General features: G+C 43.2%; 1 protein-coding gene across 1 annotated transcript; it reads left to right on the top strand.

The window, feature by feature from the left end:
• Window positions 1–757: 757 nt before the first annotated feature.
• Window positions 758–20,204, top strand: CKMT2 (creatine kinase, mitochondrial 2). Its single transcript, XM_050912628.1, has 10 exons — window positions 758–820; window positions 3,962–4,134; window positions 5,423–5,621; window positions 6,821–6,916; window positions 7,663–7,884; window positions 10,211–10,296; window positions 12,826–12,949; window positions 15,426–15,560; window positions 15,918–16,043; window positions 19,959–20,204. The coding sequence occupies exons 2-10, from the start codon at window positions 3,983–3,985 to the stop codon at window positions 20,076–20,078; spliced, it is 1,260 nt and encodes a 419-aa protein (XP_050768585.1). The 5' UTR covers window positions 758–820; window positions 3,962–3,982; the 3' UTR covers window positions 20,079–20,204.
• Window positions 20,205–27,833: the final 7,629 nt, after the last annotated feature.

The raw sequence follows: 27,833 nt of genomic DNA, 5'->3' as shown, positions 1-27,833 counted from the left end.
ACCGGTCTCGTTTCCTGTCAAATAAAGTGTCTTGTCCATTATGCACCTTCTTTATGTAAAAACTTTGTTTGCTGAACTTCTACACCAGGTTTTTGTGCAAGTCTATTTGTGCTGTTTTGATTGTATGTGGACTACCTGTGCAAGGCATGACATGGGCTCAGTTTGTGCTGCAGTGTTATATGCATTTATATTCAGAACTATAGCCCACCCTTGTGGCAAGAGGTGTTTATTAAATTAGGAGTTACACCATTTTGATAAAAAAGATTACAGTCCCCCTTCCACAGCAGTCCAGATGATGTTTTTCTTCTCATAAGAAATTCTAACTTTCATGTTCCCCTAGACCCTTTGCATTTGACAGTCACAAATGACGGTCCCTGCGATGGCAATGCCACGCTGCAGTCAGAAGGTCCCACCTAAGGAGCAGAAGATCAGGCCAGCTGTCGTCTCCCAGTTCCTGCGGGCAGCAGCCGCGTGACGCTATGATTGATGCTTGTCAGGTCACCTTCTCAGCAGAGTCACCTTTTCTGCAGGAGTGACTGGGTTTAAAAAGCTGAGGCACTTACCGGTAAAGACAGAAACTGAACTTCTGCTTACAGAACTGCAAAGTTTGGGGAAGAAAATGTTAGAATGAGGAGTGCTGGGCTTCAATTGTAAGAAGAGATGTGTAATTAGACATTAGTTTTTTAAAAAAGAAAAAAAAGCCTGTCTTACTCTGATTTTATTTTATTTTATTTTTTTTTTTTTAGGTAGTTAACCTACGCAGGCTGTGGCATCTCCAGTGTTGGAGGCTTTTAAGAGCTATTAGAGAAGCATCTGTCAGGTAAAGTAGAGCCTGCCGCAGGGTAAGCGGAATCTTTTCTATGATCCAACAATGCAAGAATGTCCTGGGGGACAAGGCATGCAGCCACAATGGGAGATAACATTGCCAACAAGACAAATACTTGTGTTACAGGACATTATTAAAACTCAAAAAGGAAAACAGTTTTATAAGCATAAAATCTGCCTTTGATCAGGTGTCCGAAAGTCCATCATTCCGTCCCAAAGCTACAGACCCATTTAATGTATCAGACCCTGAGAGGGTGAGAAAACTGCTGATGCTGCCTGAACAAGGGAGAAGAGGACAATGAAATTGTCCATGCTGAGAGGGTCTGCTTTAGGGATTAAAGCTCAGCATTGCACATCCAGTCAAAGACAGGCATAAATATGAGTGAGGAGGGGGTACTCATACTGATTCAGCAGAAGAAGTAAGGTACAACATCCCTATATTTCCCAGATCAGCCATGGCACAAAGCCTTCACTGTTTGAGTTACCAAGGAAGTCTCTTCGCCTTTTCAAACTGGTTCCTTTTCCCCCCAGGTTCATCCATTTCTTTTTCCAGGTGGTTTATCTCTCTTTCTGTTCACAGGCTTCGATTTCTGTTACAACCCCATACCTCAGGCACACAGTGTAGTTCAGCCTGAAATTCTAGGCTGAATTGAATTGCCAAGCTACCCGCAGCCACCCAGGGGATTGCTTGCACACCACATTCTGCGGGTTTGCTCAGCTCAGCTGCTCTCAGGATCGGGCACTCTCTTACCCAATAGCTGTTGCAAGGGCAAAGTGAAGGATACAAGAGGCACTGAATCAGCAGCTAAGCAACCTTTAGCTTTTAACAGCTTCACCAAGCACGGTTTGTCTCCCAAAGAAATCACAGAGAGCAGCTTCTAGCATCCTTCACCCTCGCAGAGCTCCCGTGTACTTCTCAGCTCCTCCAGAACAAATTAATGCCAAGTGCCTAGTGAAGAGCATGCTGTGCTTACCTTCCAGTTCCAGACCACAACATCGTGCTGATCCGGACATTAACTTTCTGGCTGGGACATTGCTTCTATCCGTTGTGCATCCTTGATCATTGGAAAAGGCTTGAAGGTAGAAAAATATGCAGCCAGTCAATCAATAGCTGCTGTTACAAAGGATGGGACTTTCCCGTCACATTGCATTAGTACAAGCAACGGAGGTTATGTGAAAACAGCAAACAACACAGTGCAGCCTTGCCAGCAGATATGTGACATGGCTAAATACAATGACCTGTCTGAGGCTCTTAGCTTTACCTGTTAGGCTGTGGTACACACTGTAGTCAATAGGTGCACTGCTTTGGTTATTTCTGAAGCATTATAATTATACTGTTGTGCCTCACACTTCTTTCTAAATACATACTGCACATGATTCCTCTAATTTAATCAGATGTACGGACCAGATTTGTCCCTTAAAGTGACACAGGATTTAGAAGCTCCTAAAAAATCCAGGCTGGTGGAGACACTGATGAGTGCCTGGGTACATTGAAATCATAATGTCTGCAAGGGGATTTTGACACAGTTTTCAGGACAGGATTTTGACTGCCAGCCAATTCCTTACAGTAAAGATGGTATCTGTGAAACAGAACTATAAATACATAGAGCTGCTGTGAAAATGCATGTATTGTTTCTCAGATACTTAGGTATAACAATAATAGTTCTGTGCAGATTAGTCATAAGCAAATATTTCCAGAGTGTAGGATGAGGATGCTACCCTGTGAAAAGGCACGAGAACCATCAGCTAAAGACACAGGAAAGAAAGCAGCACAAAATCCTCCATCACAAACCTCATATTTGATTTTGATTTACAGTCAAACATTCTCCCACTGCATTTTGGGAGGGAGAAATCCTGTTGCAGTCATGAAAGCCTGTCCCGCAACTGTCACCTAAACGAATTCACAGATGGAGGGGAGCCACTCGCAGAGATCAGATAAGGCTATGGCTGACAATCTGCCTCCTGTCCCAGCCTGGTGTCAGCACGTATTTCATTATACTCTAGTGCTGTGCAACTAATTCTTGAGGACTCGGAATAGCTGAGGAAATCGCAATGTATTCCTAATGGGAAATAAAAAAATGCCCTCCCTGTGTGGTCTCTCCCCATTTCTGTTTTAGGGAAATTCTTTCATTGAAAAAATATTGAAATTTCTGTCACTCAGTCAGCACCTTTCTCTGGAAGGAAAGTTAGATAAATGTATATTGCATTTCAAAGGCATGGAGGAGACAGAATAACAAAATTCAGGTATAAAATTGTTTAAACAAGATACAGGACACGAAACAAATGACTCTCAAACTTGAAACACATCTGTGTTTCTCATCTCACATATGTGACTGAAGTACAAAGAAGATACTGCTTTGCAACAGAAGACCATGCAAGCAGATGAGAAGATCTTTTTACCAAGTCAGAAGACATAGATGCAAGATTGCATTTGTCTTTAGACAGGAGTGGAAAAGGCGAAGAAGTACAGGGTTTGGGGCTAACTAACCCAGATCTACATGCAAATCATTGGAAATTAGAACACTTTGTTCACTGAAAATAAAACCAAATGCTTTGAGGTGTTTAGTTTAACCTCCGAAGTAATGGTGAAGAGATTGCATAAACAATTACATTTTTTAAAACTTTGAAAAAACAACTGAAGCAGCATATCCTGGGGGAAAGGTCATGTTTTCTTCTAAATCTTCCATGTGAATTCCCCAAAGTTGATTCACCAGAGTCCAGTTTTAAGAATAAGCTTCTGTCAATGACACAAATTGGAATTTGTGTCCTTTATTTAAACAGGAGTTATATCTTCCTGAGGAACTCACAGTCACTGGCAATACTAGTCAAATTCTGATTCTTGGAAGAACAAATGTGCATTGTCTTCTTCAGACTTTCACAGAACATGCCATTTTCTCTGCTAGACTTAGAGATCTTCTGTGCTCCAGACATAATCCCAGTAGAATTAAATAGAAAAAATGCATGTATAGAAATACATGTAAATACTAACTATTTTTCTGAACACACTATATGAGTGCAAATCAATAATAAAAATAAATTTCTTCTCTTACAGGGCTACCATTTAAAGTGAGGGTTTATTTGTCATTTGCACTGCATGAGGACTTACGGGTTGACATTGGGCTGTCTTCTCTTCCAGACATCGTATCCTCCGAGAGGAATGGCTAGTACCTTCTGTCGTCTCCTGGCTGGCCGTGCAAGCACTGCACTCTTTGCAGCCGCAGGCACAGGGGTGCTAACCACCGGGTACCTCCTCAACCAGCAAAATGTGAAGGCTGCTGTTCAGGAAAAACGGAAACTCTTCCCTCCAAGGTAAGGACTTGGGGTTAGGCAGTCAGCTGAGCCCAGTGCCCTGTTAACTGGGCGAGGAGCAACGTTTAACTCTTTAGAGGAAGAAGATCCCTATCAAAGCTGCAGAGTCCTCATGTGGCCACGCCATCTGTGAGTCTCTCCATGGGCTGTGTGGCCTGAAAAAGAGCACCTTTCATTAATAACCCCAGTTTTAGGTAGCACCAACAACAGCCTTCAAAACTAGAAAGCAGGGATGTGAGAGAGTACCAACACTCAAAAAACCACATTGCCAAACAATGACAAGCCTAAGAAATGTTTCAAATTTTAGGCAGAGCACTATATTAGTCCTTATTTTATCTCATCAGCTATCGAACGCTTTGCAGCTCAACCTATTGGACTGGCTGATTGTACGGACTCTACCATTAGGAAATGTGAAAATATTTTCATTATGCAAGTAGTAAAGAAATCTCCCCTATAACTGCTGTACTTGAAATATTCCTAATTCTATTACAAACTGGCTGGCTGATGATTAGAAACCAATTACAGACCTTCTTATGTGTAGGTTGACTTTGCTGGCCATACTGGTGAAAAACAATATGGATCAGACTCTGACAGACCTTTTTTTTTTTTAAGTAGTGAAATAGTTAAAATATACTTAAAATATATTCTTATAGAAATAACGGAGTTGTGCATAAAGCAAATCATTACCAGAACAAGGCAGATGTGGTCTGACTCGGTTGCAAAAATGCCTTGCTAAAGCATAACATTTTTATTTTCCCTGGCTTAGTACACCATGCAGCTTTCTGTAAATAATGCTGCCATTAAAGCAAACCCAGATATTGTAGAAGAACGAGCTTCCCAGCTAACATAGATCAGACAGTCCCACTGATGTCCACGAAGCTGTGAGAGCACCTGGGCTCTGAATTACAGAGAACTTCTTCAGCTAAACTAAATTCCCTTCCTACTTGAAAAAACCAATGTTAGAGCTCTTTTATTTCTGAATAAGAGCGTCTCTTAGTACACTTTCAGAGCTCATCGGGATTCATTTTCCTGATGGCCCCCAGTAGCAGAAACCTGGAATTGCCTGTTGGTGTGGTGGCCCTCCGGTGTGCAATGTGGGGTACTTTCAGTGACCTGAATCTTCCTTCATTCCTAAAATTCAATGCAACATATAAACCAAGAACTAATTATACTTTTAAACCATGCTGTGTACTCTGTGTCTCATGATCTCTTTAGTAGCTTCATAAACTAGCAAGGATTACTCTTCAAAGGTGCCACATTAATTGCATGGGTTTCTTCTTCTCTTCAGCGCAGACTATCCTGATCTCCGCAAACATAACAACTGCATGGCTGAGTGCCTCACCCCGGCCATTTACTCTCGGCTAAGGGACAAGATGACTCCCAATGGCTACACCCTGGACCAGTGCATCCAAACCGGGGTTGACAATCCTGGCCACCCTTTCATTAAAACTGTGGGCATGGTTGCAGGTGATGAAGAATCCTATGAGGTAAGACGTTTCCACAATACTGTCGTATTTGGTTCAGTTTTCGTGGTGTCGTTCACAAGAGCTCGTTAGATGAAGACAGATTCCCAGTAGGGTATGTGCTCCTAAGATAAACTGTATCCCCAAGAGTACATAAGGGGCAGGCCATGTGCATAAAGATGGTGTTTTCCTTACTCTTCCACATTAGGAAATGCATGAACATGAGACGTTACTACAGGTGCCCTCTCTGCTGCAACTGAAGTTAATAAAATATACCTGCTTGGGAACAGCTGCTACCCGTCTCCAGCAGCTGCCCTCCTTCCTACAGCTAAACTTAGTTTATGGCAAAACTGTGCAACCCTGAGACACACAAAATAAAGGTAATGTGTAAATTACATTGTGGAACAGCAGAGGCAGAAGTGAAACAAAAATGTCTTCTGGGAAGTGCCAGACATCATTAAGCCACAGCTTTTGGATCATGATGAAAACTGAAGACAGACAGCATTAGGGTGGACAGCTTTAACTCTGGAATAAGGAGAAGAGGGAAAGAGAAGAAAATCCTTATTTTTATTGACCTCTGTGGTCTGCTTCCTTCAGTCCACCTACAATGGTAGTATTAATAATAGTAATAATACTATTGTTATACAGTATCCCAAACACTGGGCTGCTGAGGATGGACTGGGACATCTGGCATTCTGGACTATCAGCTCCTGTGGTTCGGTTTACTCATTTAGATGTGCCACTGCCACTGCTCCTCATCTGCATGAAGGTGTGGTTGTGATCGGTGCTGACACACCTGAGCCAAGTGGCTCTAACGAGGACTAGTATCCATGGCAGTGAAGACATAGGGTATTCCTGCATGACCTAAAACCAAGAGGGAAACTGCCGGGGGACTCTGAGTGTGTGTTCTGGTTGGTAATAAGTCCTGAAACCTAATCTGGTTGCCACCACATCCAGTACCTGTCTGTAGTAACTAGAGTAAGCTTGTAACTTAAGTAAGGTGAAATTGCACCTTCTTTCTGTTGTGAAGACAAGCGACCTAGACCACTGTCTAGGTCAAAAGCACCCCCTCCTTTCATATTTACCCGTCTGCATTTGCAAAGCCCCCTTTACGATTGTCACCCAGGAGCCTGTGCCAGGGGACTTCTCCTGTGGCTGAAGCCGGTGCATTGAAGCATTTCTATGATGCTGCAGACTCTTTCCAGATTCTCTTGACTCCATAGGTGTTTGCTGAGATTTTTGACCCTGTCATTAAAGTGAGACATAATGGCTATGATCCACGGACAATGAAGCATCACACAGACCTGGATGCATCCAAGGTAGGATTGAAATAAAATAATGAGACAATAAAGGCTCAGGGCTGCTTCTTACAGTGATGATATTGCATGCAATAGCACTTTTCTTTTTCCTGATCCAACTCCAAAGACAGTAATTTTAGGGTTAAGGAAAGTGAGATGCCACTCATGGCCCTATCAGCAAGACAGCTGCATCCCTGCCTTGTTCCTAGCAGGGCGATCAGTCCCAGCTGTACTAAATGTTTGGGCCACAGTCTCACTTGACACTGTGGGTCTGTTAATGAGTTTATAGATAACCATGTGTCTAAGGGCTGGAATGAAAGCAGGAGCTGACTCCAATACACCTACATACACATGATCAAACCTTACCTGCTGCTTAATATTTCCTTCATAGTTCAACTACGCTGTGGTTTAGCATCTTTTTGGGCTTTCCTCTTTCGAAGGACCTTCCTTAAGTGGCCCCCTGCCTCTTCCCATATCTGTGTTTCCAAAAGCCACACAGATTCCTTCATATTTTGGGACCACGAAGGACTAGCTGGTTACTCTGCCACATTCATTCAGTCAAAGAAACACATTGTTCCTGAAAAAATCTCCTGATGTCTGAAACTCTGAGGGGCTCCTGGTATCCTGAGTATTTGTGATCTCACGGATAGGTCATCATGCCTAGGCAGAAAGATGCCCCTCTTTTTGTACAACGGGATTTGGTTTTTTTAATGGTGGACTACAAGACTGGGGGATGTGTGTGAACTAATAAATCATTCTTCCTTCAGATCACCCATGGTCAATTTGATGAGCGCTACGTCCTCTCATCACGGGTGCGGACTGGCCGCAGCATCCGGGGCCTCAGCCTCCCTCCTGCCTGTACCAGGGCAGAGCGGAGAGAGGTGGAGAACGTTGTGGTCACCGCGCTCGCTGGGCTGAAAGGAGACCTCTCTGGAAAGTACTACAGCTTGACCAGTATGTCTGAGAAGGATCAGCAGCAGCTTATTGATGTAAGTATAGCTCAAGTGCTGACCCCACCTTCATTTACTCTCGTTTATCTTAATCTTCGCCTTTCTTTGGGGTACATGCCTTCCTGTGTAGTTAAGGAGGATAATCACAGCATTAACCCAGTAGTTAATGGCCTGTCAATATTTTTATTGTAATGGCAAATCATCCAGGGTCTATATTTTGGCTAAGTACATAACCATGCAGGTCCGAAACGTGGAGTTATATATAGCAAGATCTGTGTCAAATCAAATATACATGGCTGCTGCCACATCTTTGGACAAACAACAAAGTAAATTCAGGACTTTTCTTGGTCTTTTCCTTGAGCAAAGATTGATATTTTCTATATTAATAACCATTCTAACTAAAAATATTACATTGATATAAGCATTATGTATTATCTGTATTCTAGACTGTCGGGGTGGGGGGCTTTGGCTGTAATTTCTTTATGTCAAAACTACACTAATTCTAATTTCCCCAAAACGACTGTAGCCAACTGCACCCAGGTAACCTCTTCCCAGTCCTGTAACTCTGTTTAAGGACTTGAAGGATCAGGCCCATAACGAGAGTTTTCATTGTCACACAGATGGAAACACAAGGATTTTCATCATGGATTTTGTCACAGCATGTGACATGTCAAACAAACCTTGAATGTGCATTTTAAATATCCAAAGGAATGGCTGTACCCTGTTAGCTATATTCATGGCACATTAATCCATAACATCAACCAAAAGGGAGCTGATGAAGTAACATAACTATTTATAACCCTGGAACTAGGTGTCACAATCTGGATTAACCAGGAGTTAAGAATTTATGTAAGGTCAGTAACTTTTTTAATTGAATGTCCTTGGTAATATGTTTATTGACAAGATGTTGATGACCTGTTGTAGGTTTTATTTCATTGCCTTTTTCAGCAGGAGAGAGGTCCTCAGAAAGCAGAGGTCGAAATAGGAGTGTGGAGAATATAATTCCTTCATGGTTTAAGGCTAAGTCCTTTGGGAAGTGGAATAGGCTTCACTGATTCAGCATTTTACCTTGTTTTGTTTGTTTTTACGGTAATGCAAATTTATAGAAATCAAGGCATTGAATGTTGTAACCTCAGATTCCATCTTTAACTCATACCATTGCTTACCTCCTCCAGTACTTCAGGACCTTGAACCTCTATGGTATCAGGCTTTCCGCCAGCCTTTCATAAGCACCATTTGATCTCAGTAAGATCAAATCAGTGCTAGCTGAATGGCATTCAGCACAGAAGGCATTTGGTACTTTGCAGATTTGGGTCATATGCACATAAGGGAAACTAATAGTGCTCAGCTGTTTTCTTGCAAAAGGGGGAGTTTTTCTTTCAAGCAAAGGTGTTGAGTGGAGCAGCCTGAGGGAGGAAATGTTGTGTCCCTGTGATGAGCAAAGAGAACTCTATACTTTTTCTTTCTGCATGGTTGGGGTTCTGGCTGCATCACTTCCAGCACAGGGTATTCAAAGATGAAAACCTAAAATTCTCCACTAAGGGGAAAAAGAAGTAAAGCATATCAACTTGTCTACCATGTCATACTTATTCTAGACAGCTTGCCTCCCTATCCTTAATTAAACCGTAGATTTAAAAAAAAAAGAACAACCAACACACACACCCCCAAACCCACACACAACATTTGATATGGCAATGTCTGAGGAACTAAGAACTAATAATTTTTCAGCACACACATGAGAATCAAATACTTATTTGCTTTGGGAAAAGAACAGCTCAGTTAAAAAAAAATCTAAATGATCTGGAGTGTGGCAAGTTGGTGACACAGCAAGTACCAGAAGGTCAAGCTTAGCACTGATTTAATTCCTACCTTGACTTCATGCTCAGAATAAATTGCTAAATCTCTGTGCTGGAGAAATATCTTTTCAGAACTAGCATTTGGTATTTTTTTTCAGTCTTTAAGAACTCATTGCCTTCTCCTACCCTGAAATATATCTGTATGCAGAAAACATCTCTGCTGCTAGCAGTCAGGTCCCTCCAGCATACCCTTTGGGGTGTGTATGTGGTATTAGGTCCCCACCTCCCATTCCTCCCTACATTTGAAAAATGTTTTTGGCAAAACATGGACATATTACCAATGTCAGTGAGAATCTGCAAGACTCAAGAAAATCACCTGGGTAAAGTGCTTTTAGTTTTCAGAAGAAGGAACCAGGTTCACAAGCTGCACTATGTGATTTACTTGTACATTGATTGCCTTCACATAAAATGTATTAGACAGTGTTATACTGCTTCCTTGAATAAACTTGAATTTTGTTTTGTTTTCTCTCTCTCTCTCTCTCTCCCTTTGCCCCCATTTCGGTGTGCAGGATCATTTTCTCTTTGACAAGCCAGTGTCCCCTTTGCTAACGTGTGCTGGGATGGCACGTGACTGGCCAGATGCCAGAGGAATCTGGTATGTTGTGTGACATGCAAAAGCTTGTGTCGTGTTTTAAAGATTGTGTTACAAATCTCTTTGCTTGTCCTAACCTTGCAGCCACTCTGTCCCTATACTCACAGCATGTTCACTGTGCTTTTAAAAAAAAAGTTTTCTTGCTTAATTTAAAAACAAACAAACAAAACCCAGTAATGAACAACAGAGTAGGTAAGACCTTTATACTCAAGAAGCCATCACTAATATCATCCACACAACACAGCATCATAGGCATGGCTCCTTCTTTGGGTTTTTATCTCCATTTTTTCTATTTCTAGATACAAATTTTATTTGGGAAAGAGCCCGTGAGTCACCATGCAGTCGGCAGAGCTGAGGTTACAAAAGCAGCTCTAACATCAGATTGTAGCCATGCTACCAGCTAGGAACCACCAGCCATACAGCTGCAGGACACGGCATTGCAAATTCCTGTCCCCCTCCTCACTGTCAAGAGACAGAGTGTTATTTTAAATCCTGGAGCTGAAAGTAACCCTTTCTTTCCAAATGAACCGGACAAAAAGGAGATACAGAAGTTGAATTTCCTATTTGCTCTAGGTCTGTTTCTACTTTCACAACACACTTGATGTATTTTGTGCTCATATATGATATTTTGTGCTCATATATGATATTTTGTGCAGAGAGAAAGGGATAATACCTCTGAGATCAGTGCACACACCTGCTAGCAGAGGATGGGGGCAGCTGTGCAGTGCATAGCATCTGCATCCATCCTGGTATACTTCTAGGCATTACCAGATGCTTTAATTCTGAAAAATTAGGCTAAAAAGGATTCTGAGGCATCACCTAGCCTATCTCCTTGCCCTAGGCAGGTTCAGGACTTTCAGAGAGGATGGGACTTTATGTGGAAAAAAACCCCAACTATTCTCCGAGCAGTGTCTAACAATACTGGCTCATGTTCAGAAGCATAGCCAGTATTACTGCGATGAGCTAAACCTGATTTCTGTCGGGGAGCAGGCGCTGTGAAACCTGATCACCCATGAAACCTGATGACCTGCTGGAAATCTGTGAGGACTTTTTTATTTCAATAAGCTTCAGATTAGTTCCCTGGTCCCCATCTAAATCTGAGGAAGAGGAAGAGGATAAACCTGAGGCATCCCATTCATTGTCTCTACAAACAAACAAGAGAAGTACCAACAATATAGTTACTATCTAGGGATCTCCTGCATAAAAGAGACCTGGGTTTTGGCTTTTTTTACATGGGAAATATCAGGCAGAGTGGAAAAAAATTAGTACAATTGGAAAGTATTTCAGTAAGCCACATTTGGAAAACCTGCCTTTCTCTTGCAAGAAATTGTTGTCAAAAAGAGTACACATTCTGGAAATTATTTTGCTTATAATGATTGCGATCCTGTCCTTGTTATGGGCTGCAGGACTATTCCCACCGACGTCAGCGGTGGCAATGGCACAGTTTAAATGTGCTCAGCATGGCCTCCCTCTGTGTTCCTTAAAGCAATGGGGAGAGTTAGTTAATTAAAGGGGGAGCTGAGTCAGGCCAACCTCAGACTATTCGGAGAACCCTCCCCTGAACGTTTGTATGTGACTGAAGACGAGGTAACTGGACCTCGGGTGACCATAACGTCAGGGCACAGGATGTTTACACCTGCTCAGTGTTGCATGGGCAAACTCCACGTGCAAAAAAACCTATGTGCAGTGAAAGACCAACCGAAAGTCAGGCTCTCGGTGAACCTGAACTTCCAAATTTCATGTGTTTAAAACCTGGTAATATTCCACTGTTTGTATGAATGAGTCTGATCCCATCAATCACCTTCTATGTGCTGTAGAAAGGCTGTAGGAGAAGATAGAGGAAGAGGAGAAAAAGCCAGGAAAAGTGACCTCAGGTTTGACCCAGAACTTAATAAACCTAGCCACAACTGATCTGTTTGAAGCAAGAGTGGATATCTTCAGGCATTTTTATCTTGACTGACAAGCCAGCATCGCTAATGCACTGTCCGGAAGCAACATGCAGCTGCTGTCCTCGGACACGTAACTTGACTGATGTGGCAATCCAGTGCTACCAAGCGCTACAGAGGGCACTGGGATTTGATTTAGGGGAGAACACAATTAAGTAAGGACATATTGCTTGGCCCCCAGCAGCATGTAAACGTTAGGGTTTCTTCCTAGCTGCACAGTTTTCTAAGAACAATAAAAACTGTCCCCAGTGACAGAGGATGCAGAGCTTGGCTTCTCCCTTTGCTGCACCTCCCAGCGGTGCTTGTGCTAGAGGACAATATGTTTTTCCTCACTCAGCACCATGGTAGCATGATGTGATCAGAAAAACTGCTCTTCTCGCTGTGCCCGAGAAACCCATGTAATGCCACTGGCTTGGGGGATCCAACTGTGAAAGCAGCTCAAATCCCTAACTCTGCAGAACAATGTTATTTTGCCACGCTTAACGTCTCCACAGCCCTGAAAGACTGTGATAAAACTAAGGATATTGAGAATTATTTTTCAGGGCTTGTCTTTTTAAAGATACTCTTTTTTTCCCCTCTCAACCAGGCATAACAATGACAAGACATTTCTCATCTGGGTTAATGAAGAGGACCACACCAGGGTGATCTCCATGGAGAAGGGTGGCAACATGAAACGGGTGTTTGAAAGATTTTGCCGTGGTTTAAAAGAGGTAGTATCTCAATGAGTTTATTATTCCTTTTTGTTTATTGTTGGGCTGTTGTCAGCACTGCTTACTGTGGTTCATACTGAACTGACATCTCCAGGAGAAACAAAATGAAGTAACACCAGTCCACATAGCAACCCACACTAATGCAGTTAAAGAAGGAAATACGGGCAAATTGCTAGCTGAGTTGTAGGGAAAAATAAATAAAATGTCTTTGTAGTTTTTCCATTAAAATCTTAAGCACAGGCTGGCTAAAGAAATACCCCTTTTTTGCCACTTTGTGCCTGTGGGCTGTGGGAATTCATAAATGAAGCATTTTATTTGGATTGCTTGATTTGCTTGAATGAAGAATTTATTTGGCCCAGTCTCCTGGTTCTCATCCCTGATGGTGGGAGCGGAGTGGATGCTGCTGAGGTTGTGCACAGGACTCAGGACTTAGGACTCCTTGGCTCACTGCCACTTTTGGGGAGATATGGGGTTTTGTGATTAAAATACTAAGAACTGATAGCCAGGGCTCTGGGATTTTATTCTGGTCTAGCTATTCACAGAGATAAAGAAAGCCTTCATAAGACAGCATGTGGGTTAAAACAGTTTTGTCTAGATAATCCAGGTATACTGCAAGTTGGCTCTGGCCCAGTGCAGCCCTGTGTACTGCTCTGGCATAGAAAAAGTTGCTTTAACTCTTTAAGAGAAAGAGGATTTTACTGTGTCCCACAGGCAATATAACAAGGTGCAGTGGGACAGGTGACGTGGCCAAACGCTATTCTCCATTACTCTCGTCCATATCATTCCTGGTTGGATTGCCATAATACATGAAACCCTAGAGGTTAAACTATGTAAGAGTGAAACTGGCTTGAAATTGTCTCCATGACTGTAAGAATATTCAGGCTGCATAAAACAATTATTTCTCCCCACTGGGATCTTTGGCATGCTCACTTCATCTCAACTGTGAAAGAACAGCATTTGTCTCCATCACGCTGCTTTTCTTCCTGGGTATGGAAATACATATTGGGCCAGCCTTGGATGGCTTGTTTCATTCCTCTCACCTTGGTAAAACAGCCTCTCTGGCTTTCTAGAGACACCCCTGTCTCAGATACCCCCCAGCAACTGTAGAGCTGATACAGCTGTGCACCTCTGCCATATCACTTCCCAGCCCCCAGCCAAAAAAAAGCAAGGCCAAGAAGGAACAGCAGGGAACTACAACCTCTGATTATGGAAGTGGTCTCCAAGAAGCAGGGGGAGGCAAGTTCAGAGTATTCATAGGGAAGTTTGAGTATGTAGTGTGTTTGGGAACACAGAAAAACAAAAAGCACCTAATGGATGCTTCTTTGGCATCGGGGTGGTTAATTAGGACCTGTTAGGTTTCCAAGGTACACCCATGAGACTGACCAGTGTGCAGGGCGGTGGCCCAGCTGACATGGCTTGCGGATGCTGTTCCCAGCTTTGCCTCTCCTACTGCGCTTAGCTCTCGTTCAACAGAAGTGGATCTATGGACCTGGCCGTGGGCAGTGGTCAGACAGCTTTGGGAACTGCGACCAGAGCAGGTGTCTGAGGCAGGAAATCACACCTAGTTTCCCGCCATCAATTCTGGTGTCCTCACACAATATAGAAATGATCTTAGGAGAGTCCTTTATTCTGTATCCTTCTGCAGAACAGAAGTATTCACCTATATTTGCAGAGGTCTTGTGAGCGTGAGCTGGTTTATGTATCTGATTCTCCTCTGGAGGAGAAGAGAACTGAATTGAAATTGTATCTGGGTCACAGAAGTAAGTCCAGGAAGTGTAGATGAGTGAACAGAGTACCAGCCTATTCAAAGGTCAATAGACCCTTGTGATTTTTCTGTGGATAATTATTTCACTCTCCTTTCTAATCTGGTCAGAGATCTACTAATGAAAAGCATTATATACAAGCTATGTTGTCTCCTTATAATGGAAGTGTGCCTGTTAATACTAGGCATTTATAAGTCAAGTGTCCTCCCCTGAGAGTCATGGCATTACCTTGAAAATTACACAAAGCTCAGCTTCAGCTCCTTTTGTTTGCTTCGTAGCATTTGAGTCCTTTGGGCTTGTGTGTTGCAACCTTGCTGCAAAAATATCAAGGTTAGAAACGCATGGCAAAAGCCGTAATTCTTATGTGAAGATATGGCTTCATGGGCTAATGCTATACCAAACCACCACGACAGGGAGCTTTGTGATAAACTGACAAAGAGTCTGCAAGCTAGTGGTCGTGAGAAAACTATGAAGAAATCCTTGTCATATGCACTGGGGATCTTGGAACATGATGAGTGCAAACATTTGCATCAGATCCAAACAAGACTGTACTCGGGTGTAAATTTATGCAACTCCACTGGTGTTAGTGAAGTTCATCATCAACACAGATACATAGTGAAAAGAATCTCAGCTACAAGCAGACATCTTAAAATAAGACATTTGTATGCTGCCCTTTTCTTTTTGCTTTCTCTTTTTTTTTTTTGCCATCATAGGTGGAAAGATTAATTAAAGAACGGGGCTGGGAGTTCATGTGGAATGAGCGTCTCGGATATGTTCTGACCTGTCCTTCCAACCTGGGAACGGGTTTACGCGCTGGAGTCCATGTTAAGCTGCCCAGGCTTAGCAAGGTACGTAAGTCATTTAAAAGGCCAGTGACATAAGTCAGCTCTTCTGATTTATAAAGGAACAAATGAAAAATGACAGCTTACAGTGACAGCACGTTAGCATGATGTGTAACAAGGTCCCAGGGATAATGCATGACTAATTGAGCACACTTTTATTCTGCAAATTATTGTATTTGTTATGGAAATTAATCTACTCAGCAGACAGCCACCAAGACAGGCTATAATCCAAGGACTGAGAAAACTATCCATCTCTGCCTGTCTTTCTGGAGATGCTATTAAGTCACAGATAATAGCATTGCAATGATTCGGCACAATACGCAGGGTAAAAGGCAATAAGCTCAAAAGCATTTCTTCTGATAGGATCCCAAGTTTCCAAAAATCCTGGAGAACCTGCGTCTGCAAAAGCGTGGCACTGGTGGAGTGGACACGGCAGCTGTAGCAGATGTGTATGATATCTCCAACCTGGATCGCATGGGTCGCTCAGAGGTAACCCGTTCCTTTTTTTTTTTCCTTGCTTTTTACCTCAGATCTGTACTGATATGAGTCAGTTTCCCTCTGGTTGGGTTCGCTCCACTGACCTCAGTGGAGCCATGGCAGTTTTTACCCCTGATGAATCTGGTCCAATGGAAATGCTTAGTCAAAGAAAAATTATTAACGTGCACGAACTGCTTGACAAATATTCCTGTTATGGCAACGAAAAAAACCAACCCTGAGCAAGTTCCACAAATGTGACTTGCTTGCACCACGTGCTGAGGATCTCCGTTGAGAGCACGCAGATGCTGGAAAGGTTTGGCTTTGGTATAAGACATCCCTCAGGACGATGTTTCTCAACATCACAGCACAAACTCTTAGACCTGCCTGCCTGCTGGAGTGCCCAGCTGTGAGATCGGTGTCCAGCAGTCTCTGCAGTGCTGGACACGAGACATGTTTGTAAGTTGTAGAGTGGGCACCGAGCTAGCTACCACACACTGGGCAGTACCTGCTGCACTTGCTGCAAAATGTTGGGGAAAGAAGCAGGGATCGAGTCCTAACCCACCCAGGGAATCAGGCACTGAAAGCAAGACTGGTTTAAGGTGTTGTGTTCCTTTTAGTATTCAGTCATGCACTTTCTCCACAGCTAGACAGCAGGACAAGGCCAGTCCTTTCATTCCAAAATAATTGAGGAGGAGCTGTTGGTCCCACCTTCACATGTCCTGTGTGGCACTGAGTGGAGGACACGGGACAGCTAGGTTTAAATCAGGGCAAAGATTTAATTGTCAGCTCTGAGCCCTCCCTTTGGGCTGTAGGCTATGATGAGATGGGTTCATCTCAGACATTTGTTTTGAAGCTATTTCAGTTTGAATGAGTATTTGTTGTGCCAGAGAGTGGAAATGACCCTACAGCCTGGTGGTGCTGCTGCTCTCCTGGGAGACTCGAGTTCCAGACCTCATTCTGGTTTCATATTTAAGTATTCTATAAAGCAGAACAGCTCCTAAGAGCAAACCTACTGGAGGGTGGCGGAGAAACAGCCATGTCAAAGAGCTGCAGCCTCCTCCCACTAGCTCTGCCTGAGCCAAACCCTTACTCCAGGTCACAGGCTCCAGGTCCTGTGGCACCACTACAGCTTCCCTTTCCTCGCTGAGACCAGGGCTGTGTTCACCCTTGGCCATGTCAAGACCAACCAAGACAAAAATTTACCTTGCAACACCCAGTAAGTCCAGTGATTTGAGCACTCTGCTAGTAGATAGGAAACAGAGGTTCAAACCTTCCGTCAAACATGTCTTTCACCCCCCAGGGGCGTGCCGTAACCTCTCAGCTACGGTCAACCAGGCAGGCCCTGGTGGGACTGATGTCTCCTGAGGACCCTTCTTCTCCACTAGCAATGCAATACGCGATTTGGGCTCAGATGCCGACCTGCTTGTACATGTCAGGATTTGAAGGGCTGCCTGCTTGCCCAGCAGCAAAATTTTAATTAGCTGGGGGGGCTTTGCTGCAAGTTAAAACTCCATTGCAAAGAAAAGCATGCTGTCAAGGCGTGTTTACCCAGAACAGCACAGCACTGAGGCTTTGGCAGCTTAGATACGGATGCAGCTTGGCTCTGGTGTTGCAGCCCAGCACCTGAGCTCAGCCTGATTCTTGGTAGGTTTTCATAACACGAATATAACCCTGGGATAATGCACCCGGGTTACAACTAGATTCAAACTGGTCCACAGCCAGCCAGCTGGCTTCCCTTCCTCGCTCACCTTGGGTTTTCTGCCACTGGGACAGAGCCAAGTCAGGTCGTCTGTGCTTTCTTATTCGGACATGCCCTTGCATGTCCTCACAGCCAAGGGGCATTTGGACAGGGGTTTGGAAATTTTAAATTTTGGAGTTTGATGTAGGCAGCTATGTTCCTTTGGATCTAGACTGAAATAAATAAGCGTGAAAAACTATCAGGCTGTATTATTTGCAAAAACAGCATGTGACAAAGACATCTATTAATACCTGAAACATCATCATGTGTGCTTTATACTAAAATAACACTAGTAATACAAAAGGATTACACGGCATGATTAATTAATATGAGTTCTGCTGACAGATGGCCTAAGCCTACAAGTTTTTGCTTATATCAGTACTTCCCAGGAAGTCTGTGATGCCTCGTACAGCAAAGATTCAAAGGATTAAGCCAATAGATAAGATACAATCCCTACCTTGAAGATTTTGAAATCTAAATAAGACAAGACAAACTCAAGGGCATAGAAATGTTTTATTATAAGACATATTTTTTTCAGTACCTAATAAAATAAATTCCATTATGTGGTAAATGTGTTTGCAGAACTGAATTATGTTCCCAAAGGTGCAAGATAAAATTGTTTGTGTTTTTGCTATGTTTCAGTTACTGGTCAATGCAAACTTAATATGAAATTTCTTTTCTCCTGGAGGCTGCAAATTCAGACCTCTGACTTCCCAACACAGCTGGTCTGTAAAAGACAATAAAATAGACTGCTAAGCCACTGAAATGCTTTATAGTAAAAACAAATCCCTTGAAAATCAGCAACTGTCACAATAAAGAGACAGCGGGATTTAGTCTTCGCATTTGGTTTTAACAAGCCTATCATTAAAGGTTGCTAATGAACCATTTCATGAAGATTAAGAAAAATCAGTGCTATAGCTTGCTGGCTAACAATACCACAGGGCTTGTGGTCCTTGCATGTCACTGCCCTGTGGAGAAAGTCTGCTGGGGACAAGGCACCTTGCATTCTTCAGCAATTTTGTAAAAGGTTACAAAGACATCACTACCCCCTGCCATATAGAATTGCAAATTTTGGTGCTGCTCTGAGCCTGGAGCTAATCCCACCCCTGCCAGTGTAAATCAAGAGCTGAAAACAAAGGAGTGATGGATGATGTAGAGCCAGCACGAGTTTAGGATGAGTGCCTCTGCCTCAGAGATGTGGGTCCTGGGCTTGGCAAAACTGCCTTGGCAAAGCCAGCACGCTTCACAGAATGAGTAGGACATCTTTCCCCACAGCTGACGAATCATTGCAGCAGGGTTCATGGTCATCTGCAGGTGAACATACGGTCCTGAGCTATGCCTGTGAAGAACTGCAAGACTGGTCTGACGAGCCTTCTCAGACAGTCTAGATGGCTGTGGCCAAACAGGTAGTCCTGCCATCCTCCCAGTCCCAGCCATGTGAAGGACTCCTACCCCGTGCCTCCAGCAGCATTCAGGGCCAGTGTGAATCAGGGCAACGAGGCTCTGCGTTCCTCTCCTTGCACCGCTGCCCCAGTTAGTTTCCATCTGACTCTGTGCTCACATAAACGCTCCTGCAAGCCACGACACACAGGGGTGGTACGGGCTTGGGAGCTGGGAAGACAGAGCAAGGGCATTTGCTGCTTCATTGCGAACTCCCTGGTGATGCTGAGCACTCACAGCACTGCTGTTTTCGTTTCTTCATCCTCGTATGTTGAGTGTGGGGAACACAACGCACAGGCACCCCTGGCTGTGCCAGGCACCACTTCTCAGCAAACATCTGGGGAGGATCCTGCACCCTCATGGTGGTCACATTTGAAATAGGTCTCTCAACTCATGCCTAAACATTTTATATAAACTATAAGCAAACAAGACTTTTGTTTGCTTGCTTTGTTCCTATAGGAATATGAGTAGGAGCAGAATTTGGTGGAAATAACTTTAGGGGCCTATTTGGAAATTTCTGTTGCTGGCGGTCCAAACTCAGGGCCAACAGGAGAAGGGAATTACTATGGGTTTCCACTGGACCAGCATGACCCATACTCCCTGTGCCACAGCGTGTGTGTGATCTCTATGCCATGACCCTCCTTACTTACAGCTTTACCTGCTGTTGTTGCAGTACAAGCCAATTTTCCCTTCCTCTATTAACAGCATTATCTAAAGCTTCTATTACTACTATATTCTTCTTGTTGTAGGTGGAGCTAGTCCAGCTTGTCATTGATGGGGTCAATTATCTAGTTGACTGCGAGAAGAAACTGGAAAGAGGTCAAGACATCAAAGTGCCACCACCGTTGCCTCAGTTTGGCAGGAACTGATCTTCCTGCTGATAGTGGCAACTGACGGTAAATAGGGCTGCCATTCTGACAGAAAGGCACCTCTCTATTTCTCTGTATAAATATCTTGTGTAATAAAACACTACCTGATACATGATGTTTCATTAGATGCCTGGCTGCACTGGCAGAAACTAGTCTTCATGCAGCTTTACTAGGATGCACTCAATACAACCACTTTGGTACGCTCTTTTGTGGGGACTGCTTCCCTTTCTTGGTTGGTGAAAAGAAAAGTACTAACGCAGTACTAATGCAGTAATGCAGAAAGCACAAATCTCTAATTCTATCCTGCATTTGCACTTACGGCCATATTACGCAGACTCCTATGAGCACCCTGTTTTCATTCACAGACACACTTCTCTCCAGTGACTGTCCAGGCAGCTGAAATCTGTCACCCTGAGGGGCAGGTGCTGTGAGGTGCTCACTGCTTTTTCAGCAACCATTGGACACCGTGGTGAGTTCAGCAGTTAACTGGAGTAGGCAGCTGCATGTGCCTTCAGTCTCTGGATTCCACCACTTGACCTGTCATTAGAACTCAGTGGTGTCTCTGCATGGGAGCTGTCTCTTCTCTGTCCGGGACTGGTCTGCACACAAAATTCTTTACCGTGTCATCCCAAACCCTCAGACTTTTTCACTCCTGGAGAACTCACCAGGTCACTTCTCAGCTGTTCCCTTCAGGCATCGTTTCTGGCCTGTGGCCTTGGGCTGCAGCAAGCTGGCCTAAAAATCAGCAGCCAAATCAGTTTGCTGATATTCTGCATCCAACATAAACCTGTCTAGCATGGCCTGTCCCAATCTTCTCCTGCAGCTTTCAGGTCCAGGTAACGGGGACCAGGCTCAGCTAACCGTCACTCATCAAAGTGCCTTAGGATGTACTGCCACTCTGAGTAAGATCTCTGTGCTCACCACTATTCCATGTGGTGAGCAGCTTGGTGGAAAGAAAAAACAGCAGATGCTAACAGTCCCATTGATTGCTTCTTTTTTGCATATTGAAACATATTCAGTGTTTCACAGTAACCACATTCAAAACACCAGTTCTCAGGAAAAAAGAAGTCAAAACATGCTCTGATGAATGCACTGTCTGTGTTGCTGTTGAGTGGGGAGTAGTATCATCAGAAAATCTTCCAGGTCTGTGTAGACAGCAAAATGGCACTGCTGAGGTGCCCATTGCTACTGTAGGTATGGGTATGTCTAGGACATGCAGTCCAAACTGGCACTTCGGAGCCCACTGCAGCACCTTGAGCAATGCTAGTTTAGTTTATAAAACTCAAGCAGTGTAAGCTCTGAGAAAACATTGAGAAAACATGTGTTAATCCTAGTTTAATTCTCATGTGGTAGGAACTCCCCTAACAAAGCATCCTTCATCAGAAACCTCTCAGCTGACATCTACTGTGCAATGCCAGTCTGGTGCAAAGCCCCTTGAGAAGGTTTTCCAGTGAGTTGTATCCGAAGAGCTGTGACTGGATAGCTAGGCCATAACCAGTTACAGACTTTAAAAATCACAGTTGGAAGCTAATTGAGAGCTAGATGGTGAATTAGCAGCTCTTGGAAATCAGCAGCATGATGTGCTCCTGTCTCTTGCTCAGAAGGCGAGCTGTTGCGTATAAAGTAGGTTGGAGCTTCCATATGATTGCTGTTTCTTCCTCATCTATGCTGGGTACATTCCCTAACATTTTGCTACTGGCTTTCTAAATGGTGGTTAATAATAGTAATTTGGGGGGAGGGAAAGAGACTTCTGCTGATTTCACATAGAAGGCAAACAAGTAAAACTGGAGAGACTTCACTGTTAGCTCTCCAAAACACTCAGATCAACACAAAATTCGACTGTGGGCCAAATGTGCTCAGATTATAGCCTCTGCTTGCTTTTCTCCTGCTGACTTGCAAACCACTGATAGGCAGTAGTACGAAGTCCAGCTGGCAGCCATTTACTAATAGCATTCCTGAGGGGTGGATATTGGAGCTGACGATACTGTTTTGATACCTTTAATAACCACCTGGACGACGAGGTGCATTACACGGCCAGCCAGTCCACTGCTAGTGCTACATAAAAGGGAGCAGCTGGCACACTGGAGAGCAGGGCTGCTCTTCAGAGGGCATCTGACTGTAGAAATGAGCTGACAGAAAGCTCATGAAGTTCAACAGAGGCAGACGCAAAGTCCTGCACCTGGGATGGAGCGACTCCATGGAACAGCACAGGCTGGGGGACAACTGGGTGGAAAGCAGCTTTGCAAGGACTTAGGGTCCCGTTGGACAGCAAGTGGAACATCAGTCAGCAGTATGCCCGTACTGGGCTCTATCACGCGAGTGTAGCCAACAGCTTGAGGGACATGATTATTTCCCCTCTGTTTGGTACTTGTGCGACTTCATCTGGAGTACCATGTCCAGTTTTGGGCTTCCCCAGTACAGGAAAGATAGTGACAAACTGCAGCAAGCCCTGGACAGGGCCAAAAGAGGGTCGGGGGGGCTGGAGCGTGATGTATGATGTGAAACTGAAGGAGCTGGCTTTGTTCAGTTTGGAGAAAAGGCGGCTAAGGGGAGATCTTACTGATGTCCACAACTGCTGTCTGCATCAGAGGATGTGGAGAAGACAAGCTGAAGATTCTTCCTGGAGGTGCACAGTGATAGGACAAGAGGCAACACACACAAGCTGGGACACTGGAAATTCCAGTTAGATATTAGGAAGACCTTTTGCACTATGAGGGTGGTCAAACACTGGAACAGACTTGGAGATACTCAAAACTCAAGGAACAAGGTCATGAGCAATCTGATCTAAGTTGGCCCTGCTTTGGGGCTGGGGTGGGATGGGTGGGCTGTGTTGGACCAGGTCACCTCCAGACCTCCAGCCTACATAATTCTGTGATCCCATGACTGAGTCAAATATTGCAAAATGCCTGCAGACGAGTAAATAAGCCAGAGAAACGCCCTGGCCATCCTGTGCTCTGACCAGACATGGAATGGTAAGTCTGCACAAAATATGGATACCCTGATACGATTTACGCTCTGCTACGATTAAACTGTGGCTTTCTCCGTATTGTTGGCTTCCAAGTGTATCCTTCACAATCAAAATACTCTTCCTCATATGGATTATTTTGTAACGGATTGTTATTTGCCATCTACATTTTTCATTTCTGTGATCCTTCTCACTCTCCATGACCTTTATACTGTCAGCAAGAGTAACTCAGCTGATTAATATGAATGATGTATTTTCATTCTTCATTCCACATCACTATTTAATAATTTAAATGAAACTCACACAGTCACATATCTATTAAGGTTACGCTGGACATCTTTACTCAGTCCTACTCCATCATTATGGTCCTCAGACCAGTTGGCTGTCTGCTTGGACCACGTTTATCTCCAAGTCGAGTACATCCTGGGGTTGGGGGGTGGGGGGGTCTGTTCCTGTAAGCCTGCAATGACAGCTTAAAGGCAGCAACACTGCAGCTGCAGTTTCCAGAGGATATGCTCCAGTGAATGGCTGCAGCAGGAAATAAACAATCTGAAAGGTTATCAAAGAAAGATAATCATACAGATTACGATTCAGTAAGAAAATATTAAAGGTTAAAAAGCTGGGTTGGTGCACTAACCCTAGACATACGATGTTACTTTTCACTTTCTCATATTTAGTTTTCCCATGCCACCAATTTTGCACTGCTGAGATCCTTTTCTGCCAATAAAACTCTTTCCTGATAGATTCAGACACTGATTCTCTATAAATCTTCGAAATTTATTTGATTAAATACTCCAAGAAGAGCCATATGCCATGCCTCAAGTACGTTTATAATCTTCTTGACGAACACATCAGCGACTAGGGATCAGCAAAACTCAACTCTCAGGTCATGCTCCATCAAAGCCCACCTGTGGTCCATCAGGCAGTTCATGCAGGGTGAGAACTGGAGAGGAATTTGCCATTAGAGGACAAGGGAAGAGTGGGCACTGTACTCTCAACTCTACCAGGAAACGGACAATGACTTTGCAAGAGGTGCCTCTGTACAACCCTCAACACATTCTTCTGTGTTCAAACTGCCAGACAAATATTGCTCTAACAATAAATGCCTTGTCTAAATGGCTGGGGCGATGGGAATAAACTGTTGATTTGCATTGGCACCACAGGGGGACCAATGGCCCTCAGGAAGCTACAGATCCTTTGACCTGTGCACTACCAAAACGTTAGCATAAGGACAGACCTACTTTTTCAAGGCATATACAGGGTAAAGGAAGAGACAAAACAGTGGATGAGAGAAGTACTGGCTGAAAGCACCGAAGATGACAAGAGCTGGGGAAAACAGAAGTTAGGTAATTCTCAGCCAGTCAGGAGCATAATATATTTGCCAGTCAGTCAGCAAACATACATGGGGAGGTTCAAGCGTGGACACATAAGCCAAATCATTTGTGCCAAGCCTGAACTGGGTTTGGACCTGTGTTGAAGTTAACACACACAGCAACTGACCTCGAGAAAAGCCAGCTCTTGCAACAAGCCCACGGCCTGGCTAAGAAGCATTGTCAGTAAACTGGAAAGTCAAGGGGTGGCTCAAATGTAAAAGTCAAGCCAGGAGCAGGGTCGGAGGCTGCGCCGAGGTGAGGGAGGCAGGAAACCCGAGCCCAGGGCACGGACTAACACGTGCGGGGCTGCCTCAGGAGGAGGCAAGGGATGCTTCAGGACAGCAGATCCAAAGGAAGAGAAACACACACATATACCTTCACAAAGAGGGCTAAAACTTTCCTGTACTTGGTAAATGGGCTCCTACAACATATGCAAAAGACAAATTTCCATATATTACCAGATAGGTCTCATGTGACTGAGTAAGCTATTGAACAAACATGTACAGCCTAGAGCTCTTCAGTTTTCTGGTAAGTTGTAAGGTCTATCCATCACTAGAGGGCTGAATATGAGCTGTTAGAACAGAAAAACAGCAAGACAGTGGAGGATTTACTGTAACACTTTTTTCCCAAGAAATATAACACAACATGTGCTATAGCAGCATCAGAGTGGTTGAAGACTGACCTACTGTGTTATCTTTGAATTTTGGCTTTATGCCGTGCACTGGTGTTCACATAACTCATGGAAAGAGCAAACAAAATTCATGCCTCGCTAGGAGGGTTCCCTGTGATGAAGACTTTGGTAGGTGGGACTACATGCACGGAACTGATTTATTTTCTGAAGCCTGATTTAAAAGCTTAACACCCAAGCCTGTAGCTATGACAGTTGTAATTGATTTCACCCGTGACACCTTACACCTGAAATCACTTGCTGTCCTAACAAAAACTGACTAGACAGACTTTGAAAGTTCATGAAACTGTCACTCTTACAAGACTAATGCACACTTGAACACACCTGATGTAATTTTTCTCTGGAGATATCAAAAAAGGCAGCCGATAACATGGGGAATGAATTACAGCTAATATTTATATGCAGAATTACTTTACTAATAAGATTTGTCAGAATGTAATTTAAGACCTGCCGAAATAATTACTGTTCATCTTTCTACTGTAATGCCTTTTACAGTTTACTTTCAGCTTAAGGCTTAAGACTTTAAACAGCTATTTCTTTTGCCTGCAAAGATGCCTGGAGACATGGCATACACTGAAGTGCACTATGTATAGTACAGAAGTCCTGCCAAGCCAAGTCATCCAAGAGGGCACAAACAGTCATCTACTGCACAGCATATTGTTGCTGATTGATATCACATTTTTAATTCACTCGGTATAAATTATTATAGAAGAAGACTGGGCTCCTAATGAGAAAATACCAGCTATATTACAATACTAAATTTGTCAGCAAAGAAGGGTGATTAATGTATTTTCTGGGAACTCAGAGGGATCCAAGTTTCCTAGACAAAACGAAAAAAAGCTCATTAATGATGTCAGCTAACATTAGTTCAGTTTGTGCACGTGTATTCTTGTTTGAAATGAAAATGTTTTCCATAAGTTTTCTGTCTATGCCTTTATCAAAATACCTGTCTTAGCTCTTGTTCCAGTTCTGTAGCTCTGCTTTCTGAAGCAGGATTTCCTCTGTTACATTGACAGTCATTCAGCAACAGGGGAATGAGCAGAATTATCAGGAAAATGTATGCATCTCATGAACACCAATCACAACCACATTAAAAATAATTAATGTCTGTATTTTTAAAGTCTAAAAAGGCCCATATACTGATGAGACTACCTAGCTAGCTAAATCTGTATCACCAAATATGAATTACATATATATATATATATACACACACATACAAATTTGGAGGTGGACTTTCCTCCTCCAAGCCAGAACACCTTCTCAAACCCAAACCATTCAAGAAAGCAAAGGTAAATTATTAATACCAAAAGTGAGTGGCAAATCTTGAAAATGTGTCTAGGTGCCTAGCTCCAACAGAAGTTAAATAGGAGATACCTAAACAAAAGCTAGTTATCCAAATGCCTTTGGGCTTAAAAGCTATTGATCATTTGGCTGGCACTTGGCAAATAACTGTGGAGACTACTGGCACATGGACTGTAGAAGTGAGGGATTTGTATTTTTCTTGACGGACAGGAATATGAGAAATGAAAAACAGCAGAAGCATGGAGCACCCTCCCTTGTTGCTTAGCATGCCTAAGGAATCTGTATCTCTGTTTGCTTCTGCTTGCAGTTTTAGACCATTGTTTTTCCTTTATTCTGTGAAACACAGCAGCTCTATTCAAAATGAAGCCAATACTGTAGAAGGAAGAGGCCACTGCATCCAAATGTATGCCAGTGAACTGCAGAGGATAATCTATTCTTCATTTCTTCATTCTTTTACCTCTTCAATCCTAGAAATTAAAACTTATTCTGTGATATTAAGATACTAGCTAAAGTGTAGTGCTGTGCAATTTAAGTTTAAAGTCATATAGTTCCTCCCTATGTGTTTCTGAAAAAGCAAAAATTATGTTCTGCCATGAGAAAATAATGTTTCCTTAACAGGCAGCCACCAAAACTAACAACAGGGAGAATTCTTGTGCTGTCATGACAATGCGTGTCTAATAATCCTACTTCACTTGAGTCACACTTTCCAGATTTTCATTTCGATATAGAAATAGTAAAGAGCAGTGTTTCTTTGCAGTGTAAAGTAACTAAGTAAAATAGCCGACCACAGGCTAACGTTTAAAGGCTTTGGTTCATCCAGGCACTTAAGCACTTGCCTAAATACAAACCTTTAAATATGTGAGTTGATCTAGCAACATATGTGAATTGACTGAGCAACACATTTAAGCACTTATTAAATATCCTGAATGAATTAGAGCCACGTGCAACATAGCCTGATGGAAATAATATAGGAAATAATAGCCAGCTGAGCAGGCTTATTGAAGGTGACGCAGCCTTGGTTGTAGCAATTAAAATCCACAAATATTTAAGATTAAATACAATATATGTAATCATTTAACACAGACAATAAAGCAAAAAAAAAAAAGGATCAGTAATCTGTTCGGCTTACGGTGAATAAACCAAAGTAAACACCTGTACAGGAGCCCTCAGAATACTGCAGATATAAAAGAAGCTAAGCAGAAACAGGCCTTACTTTTTCCTTTCTCTCCCCAGGCTTACATCAAAATTATAACAACCAGGAAAATGTCACCCTGACATTCTGGCAAGTAGTATTAACTATGCAAACAACACAAGTAAAAAAAGAGTGAACAAAGATATCATCAATCATACATAGGTACAACTAAAGCCTCTGGTACATCTTCAGCACACAAAACTTCTGGTTTTGGGGTCTGAGGATTATGAACATT

This window comes from Gymnogyps californianus, chromosome Z, assembly GCF_018139145.2.
Source record: "Gymnogyps californianus isolate 813 chromosome Z, ASM1813914v2, whole genome shotgun sequence".
Classification (NCBI taxonomy): Eukaryota; Metazoa; Chordata; class Aves; order Accipitriformes; family Cathartidae; genus Gymnogyps; species Gymnogyps californianus.
Note: the sequence above shows the minus strand (reverse complement) of the source record. Positions and strands in the feature narration are given on the sequence as shown.

Bases quoted from the DNA above. Each gene is read 5' to 3' on its own strand.
- CKMT2 (XM_050912628.1), top strand. From the start codon at position 3,983: ATGGCTAGTACCTTCTGTCGTCTCCTGGCTGGCCGTGCAAGCACTGCA. The intron at 6,917-7,662 runs GTAGGATTGAAA...TTCTTCCTTCAG, and splicing joins CAGACCTGGATGCATCCAAG to ATCACCCATGGTCAATTTGA. The intron at 7,885-10,210 runs GTAAGTATAGCT...TTCGGTGTGCAG, and splicing joins ATCAGCAGCAGCTTATTGAT to GATCATTTTCTCTTTGACAA.